Source organism: Cydia pomonella, chromosome 13, assembly GCF_033807575.1.
Source record: "Cydia pomonella isolate Wapato2018A chromosome 13, ilCydPomo1, whole genome shotgun sequence".
NCBI lineage: Eukaryota > Metazoa > Arthropoda > Insecta > Lepidoptera > Tortricidae > Cydia > Cydia pomonella.
The window spans coordinates 19,878,683-19,899,751 of NC_084715.1; the positions used below are offsets into that span (position 1 = coordinate 19,878,683).

At 35.4% G+C, this 21,069-nt stretch overlaps 1 protein-coding gene across 2 annotated transcripts in view; it reads left to right on the top strand.

The window, feature by feature from the left end:
• Window positions 1–175: 175 nt before the first annotated feature.
• LOC133524601 (uncharacterized) overlaps window positions 176–21,069 on the top strand; it is a 30,546-nt gene continuing 9,652 nt past the window's right edge. For both annotated transcript variants that reach the window (XM_061860720.1, XM_061860721.1), the window contains exons 1-4: window positions 176–453; window positions 4,705–4,898; window positions 6,621–6,846; window positions 14,995–15,687. In XM_061860720.1, coding sequence (XP_061716704.1) covers window positions 321–453; window positions 4,705–4,898; window positions 6,621–6,846; window positions 14,995–15,687 — 1,246 coding nt within the window. In that variant the 5' untranslated portion in view covers window positions 176–320. The remainder of the gene's footprint in view (window positions 454–4,704; window positions 4,899–6,620; window positions 6,847–14,994; window positions 15,688–21,069) is intronic.

The following is a 21,069-nucleotide window of genomic DNA, read 5'->3' on the forward strand; positions in this document are numbered from 1 at the left end:
AATGCAATTTTCTTTATTTACATTTCATTGAAGTATATTTCTTCAACCTATTATTTGTTTTTGAATAAATAATTTTAATTGACCTATTTTAAATGTCAAACAAAAAAGAGTAATAAGGTCTGATAACATTATATATTTTTGAACGATAACTTACTATATAAACCTGCTGTCACTGCTACCAACCGTCAGTTATATGTGTTCTGAGATACAGTGCTGTAGTTTGTATGTTACGTGTTATTTTTTATTTTGTGCATTGTATTGAAATAACGAAGTGAAGTGAACGTTTTGCTTACTTTTTGATCCAAATTTATGCAGTTAATATGTTGGTCGGACCACAAAAGTCTAAAGTCAGTGAGAACAAATGTGCAAAGCCATACTGTCAGTGTTTCAAGAAACGTGAACCAGTGCCATGGAAGCAGGTGAACCCTTGCTCTTGTGGAGAAGACGTTGAAGGTATGTTAAATGCCGTTACTTTTAAAACTATAAGTTAACTTTTTGCTTGGAGAGAAAATAGCTTAAAATGATAAGACAAGATTTTGTACAGAGTTGATGTATCTATTTTATTAAAGTTCAAGGTAAAATAACTGTGGCAGATAGATGTCCTTATTTATTATTGCACAATAAATAATACAATCATTTAAACTGATTTTAAACTTCTGCATTCCAAAAGCACAATCCAAAATATCATCTATAGCTAAACTGAGCTTATATACATTCTGTTACAGCTAACTATTTATACCACACTGTATATATCCATTATGTATAATGTTATTGTAAATAAAATATGTTTTACAGAGCCCTCAGTAGTAATTGTTATCACATAGTAATAGTAGGATAAGATAATATTCTTATAAATATTTTTGATAAGATAAAAGAAGAATACTGATCTTAATCATTTTTCCTTTTTTATTACATTCAATACCATATTATTTTAACGGAAACTCTGACATTGGCTCATTGATAAATGTTTTTATAAATTAATTTATTTTTTAAATAATTTATATATCTAAGTTATAAAAACTGTGATTTTATTTTACTTTTAAGAATAATATTAATTTTATTTTAATTGAATTAATTAATATAATTCAAATTGTATATTTTAATTTGCATGCCACTAAAAATGGTGAATTATGTTGATCCATGTTATTTTAAGTCGATCACATTGTACCTGACCATGATTCTAGCAAATAAAAACGTTGAACTTGAACTACATGAAAAACATATCTTTGGTTTAAGATCATGTCATATATTCGGGATAACAACAAACATTTTTATTAGACAAACACTATAAGTATGTTTAAGGAAACTAAATGGCATAGTTAATTAAAAAATATATATATATTTTGTTATTTTTTTATTATTTTTATTTTAATAAAAAGTAATTAAATGTTACATATAGCATTGTTATCACATGGACATTACATTTAACTCAACTAAACAATAGAAAACTCTGACATATCAATGTCATTTGGAACATCAATCGTCCGAGATAGTACTTACGTTTATATACTGCAGGCAGTATCAACTATTATTTTTTTCATACACTACATTTCATACACTTAACCTCATGCCATATAAATTAAAAAATAATAATGCTCAGGTGCCAACCAAAATGCCACTTCATGGAACTGGTCACCTGACAACTACTCATTTTTGCCCTCATTTAATAAGTCCCTTTGTACAAATTCTTGTAAAACAAACACATTATATTTTGTAATCATAATCGTTAATCTGTAATCCAACTACTTTTTGCCCAACACTGTGCTACAATTAGTATTACTATACTATCATGCCAAATAAATATTATAAAGCTATTAAAATAAATTTTTACCTATTATACTTAATTATTGTTTCTCAATAACATTGCATTAAACTTTTTCTTACACCATAATATTATTCCTTGCAATAGAGGAAAAGATGAAAATAGCACTTAATTGTTAGTATGTTGGCATTGTTACATTAAGTAGCAGGGTAAGTTGAAGTATCTTTGGACTGATGTCCATAAAATCAACTGCACTAAAAGTAAACAGTTTAAATAATAAAAAAAAATATTTGACTGATAAAATGTAATACAAAGCTTTTAATATTAAAATATAGCCATGATTTGATATTTTATACTTATCAAAACGTAATATAATTTGTATAAAATTTAGGTCGCAATCTTATTTACAAGTTATTTATTTTAGGATTATCGTTAGACGCGAATATGCGGCTGAGATAAGCTGAAAAGAGAGTAATAATCAGTGTCACATGAATAAAATAGTTACAATCATTTATTTGTATGAAACTACTTCATTTGCCCAACAATTCTGTACTAGGTACCAGCATTTAGTTCTCCAAGTCTTTACTGTACATAATACCCTTCAATCAAACAAAGGGTACTTTTCAGTCACATGCTTACATTTTACTCCCATACTACAAGTAGATTTGGTAAAACAAATAGTAGCAATAATGTCAGTCCAATTCACATAAAATATAATATCAAAATAAAGATAAGTGACCTCGCTTTTGCGTTATGCAAGATTCAAGCATGTTAAAGAGAAAAATAAATAGTGATCAAGATCACCTTAAACAAGCATATTTTTTGACGTGGTTTTTTATGTTTTATCCGAATATTACCTAGAATTATGCAAAACTGCGGCAGCAAATTACGCTGAATTATATTGTAAATTATTCACCATTAAATAAGCTTTTAAACGATGTGCATAAATAATGATGAATCTGTAGCCATAACTTTTTTATCAATAAAAACCTTTGGGACAGAACTTATGACCTGATCTACTAACTAAGAAAGCCATAAAAGCAAAAAGATACTTATCTCTGCTACATTGTAGATATAAGTGGTCAATTATTCAAACTCCTGCCACACAACTAAGTCACAGTACAAGAACAGTAGGTAATATTCATAGAAATGTGCCGCTGCCGGCTTGAATGTTTGCGTGCGCGCCTGGCGCCGCCGTGTACGCACGCGCTGCCACGCACACATTAGCATGATATACGGGGGAATACGGTGGTAGCAGTGCAGTGCGGCCGTACCGCGACTGTAATCGCGCGCATTTGAGTACGCTGCACGCCCGTTCGCATTTGCCTGCTCTTACCAGCCTTCATTTTTTTAATCATGACTTCAAATAGAGGCAAAAAATATTGTAGTGTCTCAATAACGACTCCTCAAACCCGGAATTGTACATTAATTACAGGAATTATGGTACAGATCGAAATTTACTCATGGTCCCACCCGATGACTTCCTCGTGAATATAGAAAGGAGTGAGCAGGTGTTTCGCAAAGCATTTGAAAAGGACCACATCAACATTAAAACCGGAGGTTTTTTTTTGTATCGTGTTTATAATTTTTTTAATAAATTCCATTTCCTAATGTAAATATTATAAAAGCGTTTTATTTATACCTCATTTATGAATTGATAGAACATTTAATTATATTATTTAAATACTATTTAACTAAAAATAAAAGTGACAACCCTAAGCGCCAGCGCAAGAGTAGGCAAATAACTTGCCGAGCGGCCTTAGATTCACTACTGTTCAGCCACATTAGGGCCCATAATCGGCGTAATCCGTAATTGCTGAGGTCGCCGTCATCGAAATCGATGAGCAGGACTATATATATAGTGTACTGTGACTAAGTGCTGTTCTAATTAAGTTGTCATATAACAACATTTTCCTTCTAGCTACCATTATTTAACTCTTCTTAAAGATCTCTAAAGATAGGAAAATATTTATATCTACTTAGCTTCCTTAAGTCACTTTTTAGGGTTCCGTACCCAAAGGGTCAAAGGGGACCCTATTACTGAGACTCCGCTGTCCGTCCGTCCATCCGTCTGTCACCAGGCTGTATCTCATGAACCGTGATAGTTAGCCAGTTGAAATTTCTACAGATTATGTATTTCTGTTGCCGCTATAACAACAAATACTAAAAACAGAATAAAATAAATATTTCTTTCCAATCTCGAGGTTCTCATCCAATCACCGAAGTTAAGCAACGTCGGGCGGGGTCATGGGTGACCGTTTTTATAGATAATGATACAAAACCCTTCCTGTGCGAGTCCGACTCAGTGCAGAAAAGCCCATAATGCTTGCAGCAACCAGCAACCTTTATTTGAATTTTTTTTAAAGATTTTTTATTCAGAAACTATCAATTATTAGTTTACTTAATGGCAATGTTTAATGCAACAGCTTGCTATAGATTTCCAATTTATAGTTTGATAAGTGACACCTCAATGCTGACTCATGATAATCCAAGCAACAATTACAGTATGCTAACAGGTATTTGCGGACATTGTATGGTAATTGTTAAGGCAGTGTACCACCGCTTACAATCAGAAAACTATGTTAACATGTTATTTTCTTTGCAAGTGAGTGTTATTTCTTATAAATAATTCTTGCTGGCTGTAAGAACTGTCATGAATTAAAGTTAAATATATGCATTTTATTTGTTCAATACAACCTACTTTTATGTATGTGTTTTTTGTGGGAGAGAAAAGCCAATCGGTAAGCACTTTCTCATCAATAAAATAAATGGGTTTTTTTTGTGGGTGTTACAGAATCACTGGAGCTATTCCAAATATTCTTAATTTTAGAGAAAAAAGTAGGTAATAAGGTGCGATAACAAAATGGTATTTAATGAAAAAGTGTACTTGTGTGTTTAATCACCAAGCTCAATCTATGTCACGACTCTTAATTCTATTTCAGTACGCGAATGGAAATGGCAGCAGCCCGAAGAGAGCCAGAGTTGGGTCGTGTTCGAGGACAACCAGAAACAAGTCACGTTCCACCCGTTTTACAGTTCTGGTACTGCTGCGGTTCGAGGGGACTCAGCTTTCAGCAGGGACCATCATTACTACTGGGAAATCAAGATGCTAACAGACACATATGGCACTGATATTGTGAGTATTCAATTCTCGCATCTTGGGTCTAATAGTATAGTAAGTAGTATTAGTAAATACTGGAATGAAACGGACATATGTAGGCAGACCAAGGATATTTTACCGGAATTGAACCACAAGCTCACCAAAATACTATTGAAAACACCTAGACACCAACTACGTAAAATAGTAGGATTAATTACAGGACGTAACACACTAAACAAACACCTACACAATATGGGTAAAACAGACAGCCCCATGTGCAGAGCGTGCAAGGAAAAAGTCCTCTTCTTCCTTGCACCAACAACAAAACACATTGTCCTAGACTGCAAACAGGTCGATTCGCGGAAAATGCCCAGAAGCACTAACTAACTATTAGTAGTAGGATTAGAGTAACGTTCGACGCCATTAGAAGTCGGATACTGTAGTTCTGGTACTGCTGCGGTGCGAGGAGACACAGCTTTCAGCAGGGGCCATCAATATTACTGGGAAATCAAGATGTTAAAAGAAAAATATGGCACTGATATTGTATTTCATTCTTACTGCACCATGGGCCTTAGTATAGTAGTAGTATTAGAGTAATGTTCAACGCCGTTAGAAGTGGGATGTGTTTTATAGTTCTGGTACTGCTGCGGTGCGAGGGGACACAGTTTTCATCAAGTACTTACGCTAGTACTAGAACCCAAAATAAAGGGATGTATATAGTTTTTTTTGTTCTTATTTACTGACAAATTTGGTTTGCTAAGTAGATAGTATAGTAGTAGTTGTAGTAGTATTAGGGTAACGTTTGACTCTCTCGTTCTGTTCGACCAAATATAGCGACTCGGGGTTCTTTATATTATTCAGATTCAAACTCGTTCCTTTATTATTCAGATTCAAACATATGATTCGCTTTACAAAATGCCGTCGTTCACACACGTAGACGCGTGGCCATTAGTGAGTGAACCTCATCCGTATCGTCTGACGCTATCCTAGACAGACAATAGCAATTTGCGTCAAAAGGGAAACCAATGCGGTTGGTTTCTATCAGCCTTCGCAACTCTACTTATGCGTAGTTAGTTCCCTAATAGTTCGTTGGCATTCTTTCTCAAGGCAAGCCGAGATAGAGCTTTTCTATTTTTCCTGGCAGATTGCCTAAATGTCTGTGATTGAGAGCGCCAGGGTCTAGGTCGCACGTGTATTGTAATTATCTTGTCGCCAAAATCAAACTTATGAAATAATGTATCGTCAATTATTTCATCACTAGAGTCAAACATAATAATTAATTTTAAACGAGACGATCACGTAATTTAGGCCGTATCGGTAGACATATTTCGATCCGAACCTATCATGTGTTGAGTTCACAGATAATGATAATTAAATTACCTATGCAGCCTATATTTCTACACTATTATTAGTTCGTTATCTACAAGTCGGTAAACAAGTACCTACTTCAAATTATATAGTTACTAATACCTAAATCGATATGTCCTATTCCTATACGATATCGTACTTAACTACTCACTAACTACGACTTTCCTTTAAAACATGCTATGGGAGAACGATTTAATTTTAATAAAATAAAATAAACATGAAAAATACATTTTTCGACCCGGTAATCTATTCTATTTTAAGTCGCGACATAAGATTCCTGGTCACACGTCGTGAAAACAAGATATCGACTATATCTATAATCGACCAATACCTGTTAAAAACTTCTGACCGACTTATTCTACATTTCTCTAACATAACCAATGTTCACAGATGGTGGGCATCGGCACCGACAAAGTCAACATCGCCGACAGCCGGTTTAGGTTCACATCGCTCCTCGGCGAGGACGAGCATTCCTACGGGCTGTCTTACAAAGGCGCCGTGCGACACGACGCGAAGAAGACCGACAGTCCGGGCTTTTGTCGCGGCTCCATAGTTGGCGTGCGTGTGGATATGTGGCAGGGCACGCTGGAGTTCTACCTCAACAGGAAACCGCAAGGTAAGTTCTGGGTAACCACCTTCCACCCGTCCCATCCCCAATACCACCAACTCTTGCTCCACGGAAGCGCAAAGGGGGCGACCATGTTTCCTTTTGCCGGGTAGGTAAATTGTCTAGCTGTACATAACTATAGGCATTAAGTTCGTATGTATCCGCGGCGTTTTTATTTGTCACATGTTTTTCGTGCCTTTCCTTAATTGTTGTAGTGGTTAGTAACCAAGAAAATGTATAGATTTCTTCTTTTGTAAAGTTTTCCGCTCCCTCTTTCCTTCTCGCTATGCTTTCCCTAACTAAGTACGGTGGAACAACACACGACACAAACATAATCACATAAGCTTAGAATAAATTCAAAAGTGGAAAATTACTGCCTTGGGTGTGGCTTGAACACACGGCCTCTAGATCAAGTCAAAGTGGTGGTTCAAGTCTCACCCAAGGTAGTAATTTTTCTGAATTTATTCTAATCTTAATAGCATCGTACGCAGACGTTTTTGCTAGTTAAAAATTAGTTTCATAACCACATACATAAACAGCTAAACATCATAAAACTTCCCATAGTTGAGTAAAAAGAGTTACAAAGTTTGATTTTTTTAAATATTCTGACATGGATGTCATATATTGCATATTGTTAACAAACTAAAGTTTTTGCTCCAGTCATAGGATGTACGGCGGCATTAATTTTAAAACTAACAAACATCTATGAAAAACAAGTCTTAGGATCTCTACGGCTCTTATTTATGGTCAAATGTTGCCAGTGTTTAAAACCTGATGATAAATACTTATTTTACAGGAGTAGTCTATACCATCCCATTACTGGTGGTGGTGGTATAGAGGTCGCTACCATATATTATGTCTTCGCAGTCTTCGCATGAAAATGACTTTGTTTGAATATAATTATATATTATATATATCGTTGACTAGGTAACTACAACATAAGCCGTATTGAGCTTATTGTGGGACTTAGTCAATTTGTGTAATAATGTTCTATAATATTTAATTATTGATTTTATTTTATAATAACGGATCGTTTAGACATTTAAATTTTTTACCTGCCTGTCTCATCCATAGTGGTGAAAACTACTGACCGGGTTTTTATTTACAGCAAGCGTGTTTAATTACCGACAGATTATGATTAAGATACTTAGATTAAACACGATTGATAGTGCCGGCCGAATTCATAATCAAACAAACATAGGATCTATGTTGAAGTTATTCTGTAAGTAATACAGATTAACGTCAATACTGTATTAGTGTAGCGTGCGTTTTGCCCACTGCATTTTATGACGTTTCTTTTTTTACTTCTATTTAATCATAGATAATTACAAAACATTAAAAATCAGTCAAGCAGTAGAAGTACAATAGTTGTATTGTACTATTGAAACAATGGTTATTAGAGGCCAATTGTCATTTAGGAAAAAAAAAACATAATTAATATACGACCGTTACATTTCTGTTTTTCCATGTAATATGGTCATAGGTTAAATATAAAGAAGACTTTTACAAGCTAGGCTTAGTACAGTGACCACTTATACTCGTATACACAAATCAAAATATTCAATAAAGAAATTTGATTTGTTAGCTTCTGCAAAACGCTGGGACAACGCGAGGAAGAAGAAGAAAGTAGTAGTAGTAAAACTCTTTATTGTACAGAAATGAAAACAAAACCGGAAATAAAACACTCATCATTAGTACAAAGGCGAACTTATCCCTTTAAGGGATCTCTTTCAGTTAACCTTTGAGCAATTGAGGGAGAATTGGAGACGGTAGACATCCGTACTGTACAAAGTCTGTCAAAAGTGTGTGTGTGTGTGTGTGTCTCTGTTTGACCCAATGGTTGACTGGTAGAGAATGCCTTTTGGCATTAAGTTCGCCATTTGTACATTTTTCTTTATGTGTGCAATAAAGTTTAAATAAATAAATAAAAGTGGCGCAAAAAATAATAATAGAAAAGGTATTTATTTCAACCTACAATATACATGTACAACCTACAATATATATATATATATATATATATATTCTATAATATATATTACATATATACAAAAACTACCACACTACACAGGACCGAGAAAAGTGGTGCTGTCTTGTGTCGGAGGCCAAGTCTCATTTTGGGTCGCTGAGCCAACGGAGTAAGTAAGTAAGTACAAAAACTAAAATACCGCACACATCCTTTAAATTAAGTTTCGTCCGAAAGCCATAACTTTTTTAAATTCGCCTTTAGCGAAATTAATTTGATTTGTTTCGTAGTTATTTACAACCATTTATATGAAATGTTCACTTATAATATTCATAATTACTATCAGAAGATCTAGGTATTTACTCCGCACTGCATGACGTAACATAATCTTTATTATACTATAGGTACGTGGAAAGTTTTTATTTGTAGTATTCTTGTCAAAACGTAAACAATCAAATTTGCTCGAATTAATTGTGTTTGTGTTTACGAAATCTTAATATTATACTTATCACTGTATCACTATATAGGGGCTCCCTAATTAGTTATTAAAATATGCAATTACCTGTTTATCGTGTATTTGTGTTGTTGGAGCCATTTTTAGAAACCAGTGTCAGTGATCTCTTGTCTTGAATTGGTAAAAACAGCATACTTATGGGATTCTTTTTTTTTTAAATAAAAGGGCCTATTGGGACACACAATATCAGTTAAACAATAAATAGACAATTTATTATAAAGTGGAATTTGACTCTCAAGTCTCTCGACGTAATTTTTCATTGTTACAAATTGAAAAGAATAAAGATTTTGATTTTCAAATTCTGGGTATTGACACTTATATTATATATAATATCAGTGGTACTTTCCCAAACAAAATTGTCTCTGTGTCTCTGACACCGATTTAACCTCAGTGACTTTTGGTTTGTTTTATGGTCTAGAAATTCCACTGGTTCCAACTAATTGAGGAAATTATGAATCATTATGAAAATATATGAGCAAGTATAAACAATTGAAAACTCGTGATCATCTACCTCTCTTCTCTCTGAAATAAATACTAAAATCAGACTATGTATATGAAACAGCTCGAAGTGGTTTAGTTACATATCTAGTTGATTGGTACCGGTGACCACCTTACGGCTCCATCATCAGACCCTGAGCACCAGCTCGTTTCTAAACCCTCATTGATAAAAATTAAATGAACAAAGGGGTTTTAACATAATATAGCTATAGTTTCCCTACACAAACTATTCTTAATGCAATGACGAAACATGTAAACGAGTATAATTTCTTTCTTGTAAAAAATAATTCTTTATTATTATTATACATAAGTATTATATATATTTTTATTATATATATTTTTTTCGCGAAATTGACGAACTCGATTAGTGACGAATCCCGTATATCATGGACGAAACCCGTAGAAGACGAATGGACGAAATACGATTTGGACGAACTGCGTATTGGACAAATCCTTATAGGTAACAACTTTGATCCTGGTAAATAGCAATCTAAACTGCTAAGAATAGGGACATGGAATTAGAAACATTTATTCTTCAAATATTTTAGAGCTCCATTAAGAAAGGATTTGTTTTAATGCAATCCCTAACGGGGTTAAAATGGGGTTCAGTTTTGAACGACACCTACGCCGACGAAGCAAGGACAGAAATTACAGGTATCGCCAGGAGAGTTGAGGTGAATGATTACTTGTACACACACAGCTACACAGAGTACTAATCGCAAAAACAGTATTGAACGAATGAATGAGTGAATGTGACTTAAGCGCACGATATAAACGTCTTTTTTAGCCCAGTTGTTGGCCACATAAATATTAAGATTAAAAATACCTTTAAGAAACTTTTTGGTCCGCTTTGCGGCTGGAGGTTCAACTTGCTATCGGTACGAAAAAAGAACACTAGTTTCGAAATCTCGCAATCATTACATGATATTGTTGTTGTGTGTGTGACTTCAACTCTCGTGCCACCAATACTAAGTTGCGTCTGTATTATTATCACAACTACATAGTTACTTGTGTTATTTTGGTAACACAAACGAGTCGACCAATTATAATAGCACCAATTACTATATCGCCACGAGAGTGCATTGTTGGTTTGATTGCGTGACATCGTAAACAAATTATTATATTATCAATAACATTGTAATATAATAAACATACGAAGGTTATATCGGTCGGTTGCATAACGTTTTATTTCAGTATATCACATTAACAGGAACTAAGTTACAAGTACAAGTTACAAGGGCTGGTCAGTATTTTGTCCAAAGAATTAGCATCGTCATTCAACGGGGAAATGCGGCGTCACATCACATAAGTCTGTCCTAAATGTATGGAAGATCAAGGAAATTGCCATTTTGAGCCTGAAATATGGCGTTTATGTGTATAGTTGTCGTAAAATTTATTTTTCAATAAAATGTAAGGAATCTAATGGTGCCATTTTTTTTCTATTTTTAACAGACAAAAAAAAAAATTTTTTAGACTTGGAAGCCTTGTTATTTTTTATAATCTCAATATTTTTTTTTAATTCCACTTTTTTATAATGGATGGCTCATTTTGAATCCATTTAACTAAATTTTGTTATAATATTCAACATGTGTCATGGGCTCCCAATTCAACTACATTATTCATTTCGATACGATGTGGTCAACTAAAAAATGGACTGATCTGCCACCTGACTGACTGACTGAAGTGCCACCGTGCTCCCATAGAAAATACTAAACGGGTGCGGGGCGGAACTAAATAGTCGCGCGTTTGTCTTTCGTACTACATTTTTGTCTACTGAGATAGTTACCAATTTTCGTTATCTATTTATTTATTTAATCTTAATTGCACAAAGGAAAAACTTATCGTACAAAAGGCGGACTTAATACCGGAAGCATTCTCTACTAGTCAACCTTATTTAGGTTTTATAGGAAAAAAAATATTATTTTAGATGACTCGTAGAAAAAGTATTGTATACAATAGTGATATAAGCAAGCTTTTCAATCTCTTACCTTACTTAGGCAACTCAGTAAGCTTCATTGCCTAAACACGCTCTAAAAAGATCTCTATTATATATCACGATTGTAAAAAATACTTTATTGTTTCACTCATCGTGAAATAAAATAAACCATCTGTCCCAATTTTAAAAGTTCATTGCTCTTAGTAAAATTGACCAGAAACAGATTTTTAATGTTTCCTTTTTACATAGTTGGCGAATAAAACATAAAAAGTAGTTCTAATTCTTTACGACAAAAATGCTAAGGCATACGTGACTACTGGCACTCGCGAGTAATTACGCTAGCTACTTGTGTGTGGTGTCATGATGTGGTACGAGCAGTGGAGTTCATCTAGTTAAAAACAAATATTTAATTTATCCTAATACATTTTACACATTTAGATCTAACGACGCAGTAACCAAGTAATGTTTAGCATCTAGTTTATTTTGATGATATAATAATAAAAAATTGTCAAAAAAAATTTTTTTTTTTTTTTTACCTAATGTTGTTGTCCTCTTCTACAGCACTTCTGCATGCATGGGCTTGAAGCAAAATTGTCAGTTCATTGGCAGAGCCGTGTTGTTTTTTTGGTATTAGCCGTTACATCTGTTATATTCTTGCCCGAAAAAATAAAGTCTTTATTTTTTTCTTTCAGTACGAATGTGAATGGATTTAGAAAATTTCTATATAAAACGAAACTACATGAGAATTTAGCATTAAACAGTCGTATTTTTTTTAACTAAAAAAATATTTTTGTACAACAAGGGAGAACCTCAAAAAATGTTCCGGCTAGACGAAAACATATGCATCGGGGCTCGTATATCGTGACATGGACATTTATTGTAAAATGTAAAAAAAAAACTCGTTTCACAATTTGTAAGGGTTTTGATACTACATTGACGACTGTACGATCGTGAGTTTCGTATGAAAACGATAGTCAATATCGTTTTGTTGATGACCCTTTGATAATACTAGGTGCAATGTTTACGAGATGCAATACAAGCTTATACGCGACTGTCTCTATGATCAACTTTTGTTATGAGAGGAACCCTGAAACCGCAAAAAATTCGGTGTTCCGTACCTAAAGTTAAATTTGAGACAAGGTATGGAGATCTGGATTTATTTTGTGCTGATTTCAGAATTGCTGAATATATTAAGAGTTGATCACATACAGAAATGAGTACAATCGTGTACATATATCTTGTATCACCTAAATATGTCACACAGTATAGTTACATATATTAGATAGACGCATAGTTGTAGTTGTAGGTATACCATCTACATTCCATATTGACTTCATTCTTTGTTCTTTTCAAATTTAGACTTTCCTAAATAAAATAAAAAAAACGCCCTGGAATACCTAATCATTATCTAGTCATTGTTATTATAAGATAATGTCTCTATTATAAGATAAGCTGGATAAGCTAAGCCGGCTTGATTACAATATTGCGTGGAATCATTTACGATTTGGTTCACTAATTAGTTTAACGCTGGGTACTTAATTATTCTTGGAAGCAGGGCAATTAATTCTAGCCTACTTAGGTACAGACAACATCTTAAAGATTAGAGTAAAACAATCGTAATAAATATATATTTGATCGGTGACATATTTGTCCTTCATCTTAAGACGTTCAAGCGACCGACCGAAAGCGGATCTTTTACCGAAACCGAAGGTTATTGCGCTAGTTTAATTCCTTCAACATTGTTTTTATACCGAAACTTCTTTCAGACACTACCGAAAGTACAGTTTCGGCGCGGCTGTAAGGTTCGGTAATGTTTGGCTCTTTATCTTCCATAGTGATGAGTTAAAAAAACAAATATACATATTGAGTAGGTACCTCTTCGAGTCTTTAGACTCTGTTAAAACCTTAAATTACTTTAACAGCATTTCTTAGATAGGTACTACCTATGCTTTCCTTATCAAGCAATTTAATTCAGTGACATTGCCTTCCCTGCAGCTGACTTCATTAACTGAGTAATTAAGTAATTTAAAAACAATGGGCAAGCACACTTTTTCAACCGGCTAAACACCTAATAACTTTGTTATTTATGGCTTAATTATTGTGCTGTCAGGGCCGATTTTTATTATTAACAGATTTTTATGAAATTTGGCAGAGTTCCTCATTCTGGGCGGAATAGACACGAAATCGCAATTTGAAACAAAAAAAAAACCGGGCAAGTGCGAGTCGGACTCGCGCACGAAGGGTTCCGTACCATTGTTTATAAAAACGGCAAAAAAAAATATGTTTGTTGTATGTGAGCCCCCCTTAAATATTTATTTTATTCTGTTTTTAGTATTTGTTGTTATAGCGGCAACAGAAATACATCATCTGTGAAAATTTCAACTGTCTAGCGATCACGGTTCATGAGATACAGCCTGGTGACAGACGGACGGACGCATGGACAGCGAAGTCTCAGTAATAGGGTCCCGTTTGACCTTTGGGTACGGAACCCTAAAAAGTATGTAACCCATTGATGTGGTAGGACATAAGGCGAAATTGCGCTTATATTATTCTCTATCTATTCAGTGAATAAAGTATTCACCTTTTATCTATGTTTGACGAAAATTAAAATAAAAACGACAAAATAAAAATAAGTTCATTAATGCCATCTACCTTACTGTCTAATTCACCATACATTTTTTAAGTATTTTTCATTTAGCGAGCCAAATTTTGCCATAAATAAAGTAGTCTTGCTCTAAATCATAAGTTCTTTATCAATTCTTTACTTTGATCCGACATATTCAGCCAGATCCTAAAGTTAAATAATACATATTAATAATAATTAACTTGCGACCTGAAAGGTTATTAAAGGCTTGTCAACATGCGATTTCATAGCCGATCAAAGACATTATCAGATGAATCGACTAGTCAAGTTACTTCCTTACCCTTCTTAGTTATTTTACTAACCTTATACGATTTTTCTTACATCGTGACAAAGCCAAAGGGGCTGATAATAGCGACCTATGTATGTAAAAGTGGTTTGTTTGACTAGGTACCTACTACCTACTTATTTCTATGTGTTCCACCGTAGACTCGACACTATTGAGCCGATATTATGAAATGATCAATTATAATTATGTTTAGTCATTCCTTGTTTGGCCCGGATGACATAGAAGTTAAGATATATATTTAATCAACTACCAAATAGGAAGAGTAATGTAGTTGTAAACATTTTTGTCATCTAATCACGCTTTTATGAATTCACAGGAATATCCTTCTACAACCTCCGTCGCCATCAAAACCTGTTCCCCATGGTGTGCTCCACCGCAGCGCAGTCAACCATGCGACTGATATACGCGGCGTCTTGGAGGGCGTCGTTACTGGTCGACGCGGCCAAGATACTGTCAGCTTCAGTCAGTGAGGAAGAACGAGCGAGGATACCGCCGGGGCTGTGGAGACTGTTCAGGCCGCATTTCTGGATGCTGATGCCTACTGAAGGTGAGTTGTTTAATTTACTTCTCGATGTAGCTAAAACCATATCCACGGTGTGTTCCATCACAGCGCAGTCAACCATGCGACTGATATACGCGGCGTCTTGGCGGGCGTCGTTACTGGTCGACGCGGCCAAGATACTGTCAGCTTCAGTCAGTGAGGAAGAACGAGCGAGGATACCGCCGGGGCTGTGGAGACTATTCAGGCCGCATTTCTGCATGCTGATGCCTACTGAAGGTGAGTTGTTTAATTTATTTCTCGATGTAGGTAAAACCATATCCACGGTGTGTTCCATCGCAGCGGAGTCAACCATGCGACTGATATACGCGGCGTCTTGGCGGGCGTCGTTACTGGTCGACGCGGCCAAGATACTGTCAGCTTCAGTCAGTGAGGAAGAACGAGCGAGGATACCGCCGGGGCTGTGGAGACTGTTCAGGCCGCATTTCTGGATGCTGATGCCTACTGAAGGTGAGTTGTTTAATTTACTTCTCAATGTAGCTAAATCCATATCCACGGTGTGTTCCATCGCAGCGCAGTCAACCATGCGACTGATATACGCGGCGTCTTGGCGGGCGTCGTTACTGGTCGACGCGGCGAAGATACTGTCAGCTTCAGTCAGTGAGGAAGAACGAGCGAGGATACCGCCGGGGCTGTGGAGACTGTTCAGGCCGCATTTCGGGATGCTGATGCCTACTGAAGGTGAGTTGTCTAATTTAATGGTTGGTGTAGCTACAACTATAACCATGATGTGTTCAACTGCGGCGCAGTCAACTGAATCAACCATGCTAACCTCATATACGCGGCGTCTTGGCGGGCGTCTTAGGGTGCCTTTCCACCAAAGATGTGCTATGCTATGTTTTCATACATTTGGAACGTAGCTGTAGCTGCGTTTCAAATGTATGAAAACATAGCATAGCAAGAATAGCACATCTTTGGTGGAAAGGCACCCTTAAGGTAACTGATCGACGCGGCCAAGATACTCTCAGCTTTAGTTAACGGAGAAGAGAGGGTGAGGATACTGCCGGGGCTTCATGCCACATTTCTGGATGCTCATGCCTACTAAATGTGAGTTATATTAAATGTTACGTTACGTTTAATTTACTTTATATACATGTATATGTTAGGTAATAAAAAAACGAACTAATTCTAAATGCGGAATAGGTAATTCAGTTGAAGAAGTTACTCGTGGGAACTGAGCATACGGAATAAACCTCCCAAACAAAAACGTGATATCTCATGAGAATGACCTACAAAATACAAGATAACTGTTGTTAGATGTAGTATAATGATGTTATTTGCGATAGCGGAGTTTAAATAAAAACGGGTTTAAATAGGTGAGAGCGATAAAGTAAAACTGTGGTCGATGAACTGCTGTCGTAGTTGGCCGTAGATGAGACCCAATTGCATGCGATGTTACTACACGGGGCTTGCTTTTAAAGGGTTTTATTAGGGTTCCGTAGCCAAATGGCAAAAAACGGAACCCTTATAGATTCGTCATGTCCGTCTGTCTGTCCGTTTTTTTTTTTAATCACCATATAGGTACTAAATAGAGTTCGTTTGACCAATTTTATTGACTAATATTTAGCAGATTTGATCAGTTAGGTTAGGTTAGCTCTTAGGTGCCCACGACGAAGTTTTTAAAATTGACCGGGGATATTGAGGTGGTGATTCAAATTGACATATAATTGATTGATTTAAACCACAAGTTTTTTCCATATTATTACAATAGTTTCTTGCGCCGGTATAGTCTCGGGGCTGTGGTGTAGAGTTAGAACCGATGGTCGTTTTTGACATTAGTGCATATTAATATGACTAAATTGAAAAATAAAGACTGTTACTTTCACAATAAAGAATTTATACCTACATACATACCTGCATTCTTATCCTTGTAAGCAAAGCAACGTGTAACACTAGAGTTGCTGCGGTGGCAGCTTAACATCAGGCAGGCCGCACGCTGGCTTGCCACTGCCATGGTATTAAAAAAGCAGTTTCACAAAAACTTGTATACATGAGATAAATTAATAAATAAATAAATATTATATGACATTATTACACAAATTGACTAAGTCCCACAGTAAGCTCAATAAGGCTTGTGTTGAGGGTACTTAGACAACGATATATATAATATATAAATATGAATAAATACTTAAATACATAGAAAACACCCATGACTCAGGAACAAATATCCATGCTCATCACGTATAAATGCCCTTACCAGGATTTGAACCCGGGACCATCAGCTTCGTAGGCAGGGTCACTACCCATTAGGCCAAACCGGTCGTCAATATATTAGATATATTATAGATATTGTTATACATTGACTTACATGTGTCTTGTTAAGGTTTCCTCGTTTATCATGTTTAATAAGGAAATTTTACATGCATAATTAAAAAATGTACTAACCAATCCTGTGGCTTCGTGGCAAGTCGTAAAACTCCCCAGATTAAATGTATCTCTTATGCTAATCAAAATGATTAACACATAAGAGGCCATATTTCATCCGAATGCGTTCTGCCGCAAACGGACATTATGTTTGATAATATTAGTGGGATAACAATATTTTATTGTAGAGTAAAAACGTCGTTGGTCATAAACAGAATATCAATTAACTGGGCCATTACAAAAACCGCAGCAACATTCAGACAAATCTGCTGACTGTTTCTATCTATAAACAATGTACAGCGGTCAAATATTGTATTAATCTTTATCTAGAATCTAGGTCTAATAAGTCAAAGAGATAATCTTAGTTTTCCACTGTGTAGCAGTTAAATGTTTCTACTGATTGTGGGCGTCATCGTGTAAGAATTATGTTGATACGAGTAATACAACTAAATACGAGTTATCATATTCAATCGAATGTAGAGGCAGGATATGCGGTACGTATATACGATGAGGAAGTCTGTTATTAGGATTCTAAATGTAAAATATATCGTTTATATTTATTGTTTGATACTCTTTTAATTAATAAAAAACTAAATATAAAGGTTTAAGCATATATTTTTTTCCACTCATGATCTACCTGTAACATGTTTTTATTTTACATTTTGAAGAAAACTGGTAACTTGAAGACATTGAATATGTCTATTTCATTCATGCTTTTGCTATCCTTATTTCGACTGCTTTTAATGGATGACTCACGTTAGAACGGGCCGGGGCCGGGCCGGAGCTTCCGACGCTTCGTTTTCAAAGCATCACGTGATCACCGGTCATCTGTCATAGAAAAGAAAGAGACAGAAGCTCCGGCGCGCACCCTGCCCGCTCTAACGTGAGTCATCCTTAAGACGCAAAGTACCAGAAAACGTTAGAAGGCGAAGTAGAAGCATTTATGTCATTATTTTATTTTAAATACTCGATTTTGACCCTTATGATCATATTTATTTGGTGATGCATGATTGATGCAACACCGATATTACGTATGACTGCGAGTATGTTCGACCTTGTCGTCATTTAAAATCATGTTAATGTTAATAAGTTGGCACTACGAGTTCATAGAGGCTTTAGCATGCACGTGATGCATATACTATGTAAAACTGCTCCAACACTCGCAACAACCTTGTTACATTACATTGGAAATACAGCGTTGATGTGTGCTTTATTGCGTGTGAATATAGTATATACCTCTATATTAGCTGAAGAACAGACTTGTCAAAGAAATAAATGATGGTGATGAAATAACGTTCTAATAAAGTAGGTTCATACAAATAAACAAATTGTACATATTTTATTAATGTGACACTGATTTTTACTCCCTTTTGTAAACTTAAATATTTCACAATCCACCCGCGTATTCGCGTCTAACGACAATCCCAAAGTAAACAAGTAGTAAATAAGGTCCGATATAAATTAAACTATTTACCTATATTACATTTTGATCAGTATATAACAAGCTTTCAAATCATGGCAAACTTTTTTTATTAAAATTTGTATTACACTGTATCAGTCAAAACTATTGTGACAGAACTTATGACCTAACTAACTATTATAGTGGTTGATCTTTATGTAAATATTGTTAATCGTACCAGAAACTATGTTATGAGGTAACTATTCTATACTAATAGTACCTGTTATAAGTACATTTATCTTTACAAGCTAAAATACCGTTTTTAACATATTATACCGTACATGTACATTTATGTACAGTCAAAAGATTTAATTTGTGACCCATTTCGCACGTTGTCACAGTGACAATAGTAAGAGATCTCTAGCAACTTTCATGTTGTTTGTCACTGTGACAACGTACGATATGGGTCACACGTAACACATTTACCCCCTTGTTCATAAACGTGTACTAAAGTTACGATGCCGCTGATCATCGTTTGTCCCTTTCCATCATACCAATACGTCGGAAAGGGACAAACGATGATCAGCGGCATCGTAACTTTAGTACACGTTTATGAATAAGGGGGTAAATATTTTGACTGTACTATAATAGTTTTTAGGGTTCTCAAAGGTTGGCAACGCATAAGTGGCTCCTCCGATGTTGCTTATGTCCATGGGCGGCGATGACTGCTTCCCATCAGGCGGCTCGTCTGCTCGTTTGCAGCCTATTACATAAAAAAAAAAAAAAAAAAAAAAATAATACACGTCAGTTGTTAAATAAATACGACCTTAATTTTTTTTAAGTCAGTATGTTACTCGTAAAACGAGGATATTTGTATGAGATTACACTGTATAGGATTTAATGCGTGCATATCATGCATTTACTCTCTTTTTCTTGTGTATCAGAGAAAGTCATAAGCTAATACGATGAAGATAAGACAGAATCTTAACCCATAAAATGTACAATCAACAGCAGAAGTTGTTAAGCGGATGAGCTGTTAAAAATGATCTGAACACGACTTTATTGTAAAGCGAATAAGAGCGTGTGTGGGTCATTTTGAATTCTGTTGCAAAGATTGTATGACTACTAAACGCACATTGTTTCTCGCGATTCTGTTTTACGTTTCTTCGCGGCCTCTTTTTTCTGTAATAGTACATTACGATACAAGTGCGAAAAATAGGAAATTCGAAACGAGTGGTGATAAATTAAAACACGACCGAAGGGAGTGTTTTAAATCGACACGAGTTGCGAATTACCTATTCGCACATGTATCGTACAACGTTTTACAGTACATATGGCCCTTTAAATGTTCGACACAGTAACGTAATATGCTACTTCTCGCACTAGTGCTATAAAGTAGCCCCATATGTACTGTAATAGTACATTACGATACAAGTGCGAAAAATAGGAAATTCGAAACGAGTGGCTATAAATTAAAACACGACCGAAGGGAGTGTTTTAAATCGACACGAGTTGCGAATTACCTATTCGCACATGTATCGTACAACGTTTTACAGTACATATGGCCCTTTAAATGTTCGACACAGTAACGTAATATGCTACTTCTCGCACTAGTGCTATAAAGTAGCCCCATATGTACTGTAATAGTACATTACGATACAAGTGCGAAAAATAGGAAATTCGAAACGAGTGGCTATAAATTAAAACACGACCGAAGGGAGTGTTTTAAATCGACACGAGTTGCGAATTACCTATTCGCACATGTATCGTACAACGTTTTACAGTACATATGGCCCTTTAAATGTTCGACACAGTAACGTAATATGCTACTTCTCGCACTAGTGCTATAAAGTAGCCCCATATGTACTGTAATAGTACATTACGATACAAGTGCGAAAAATAGGAAATTCGAAACGAGTGGCTATAAATTAAAACACGACCGAAGGGAGTGTTTTAAATCGACACGAGTTGCGAATTACCTATTCGCACATGTATCGTACAACGTTTTACAGTACATATGGCCCTTTAAATGTTCGACACAGTAACGTAATATGCTACTTCTCGCACTA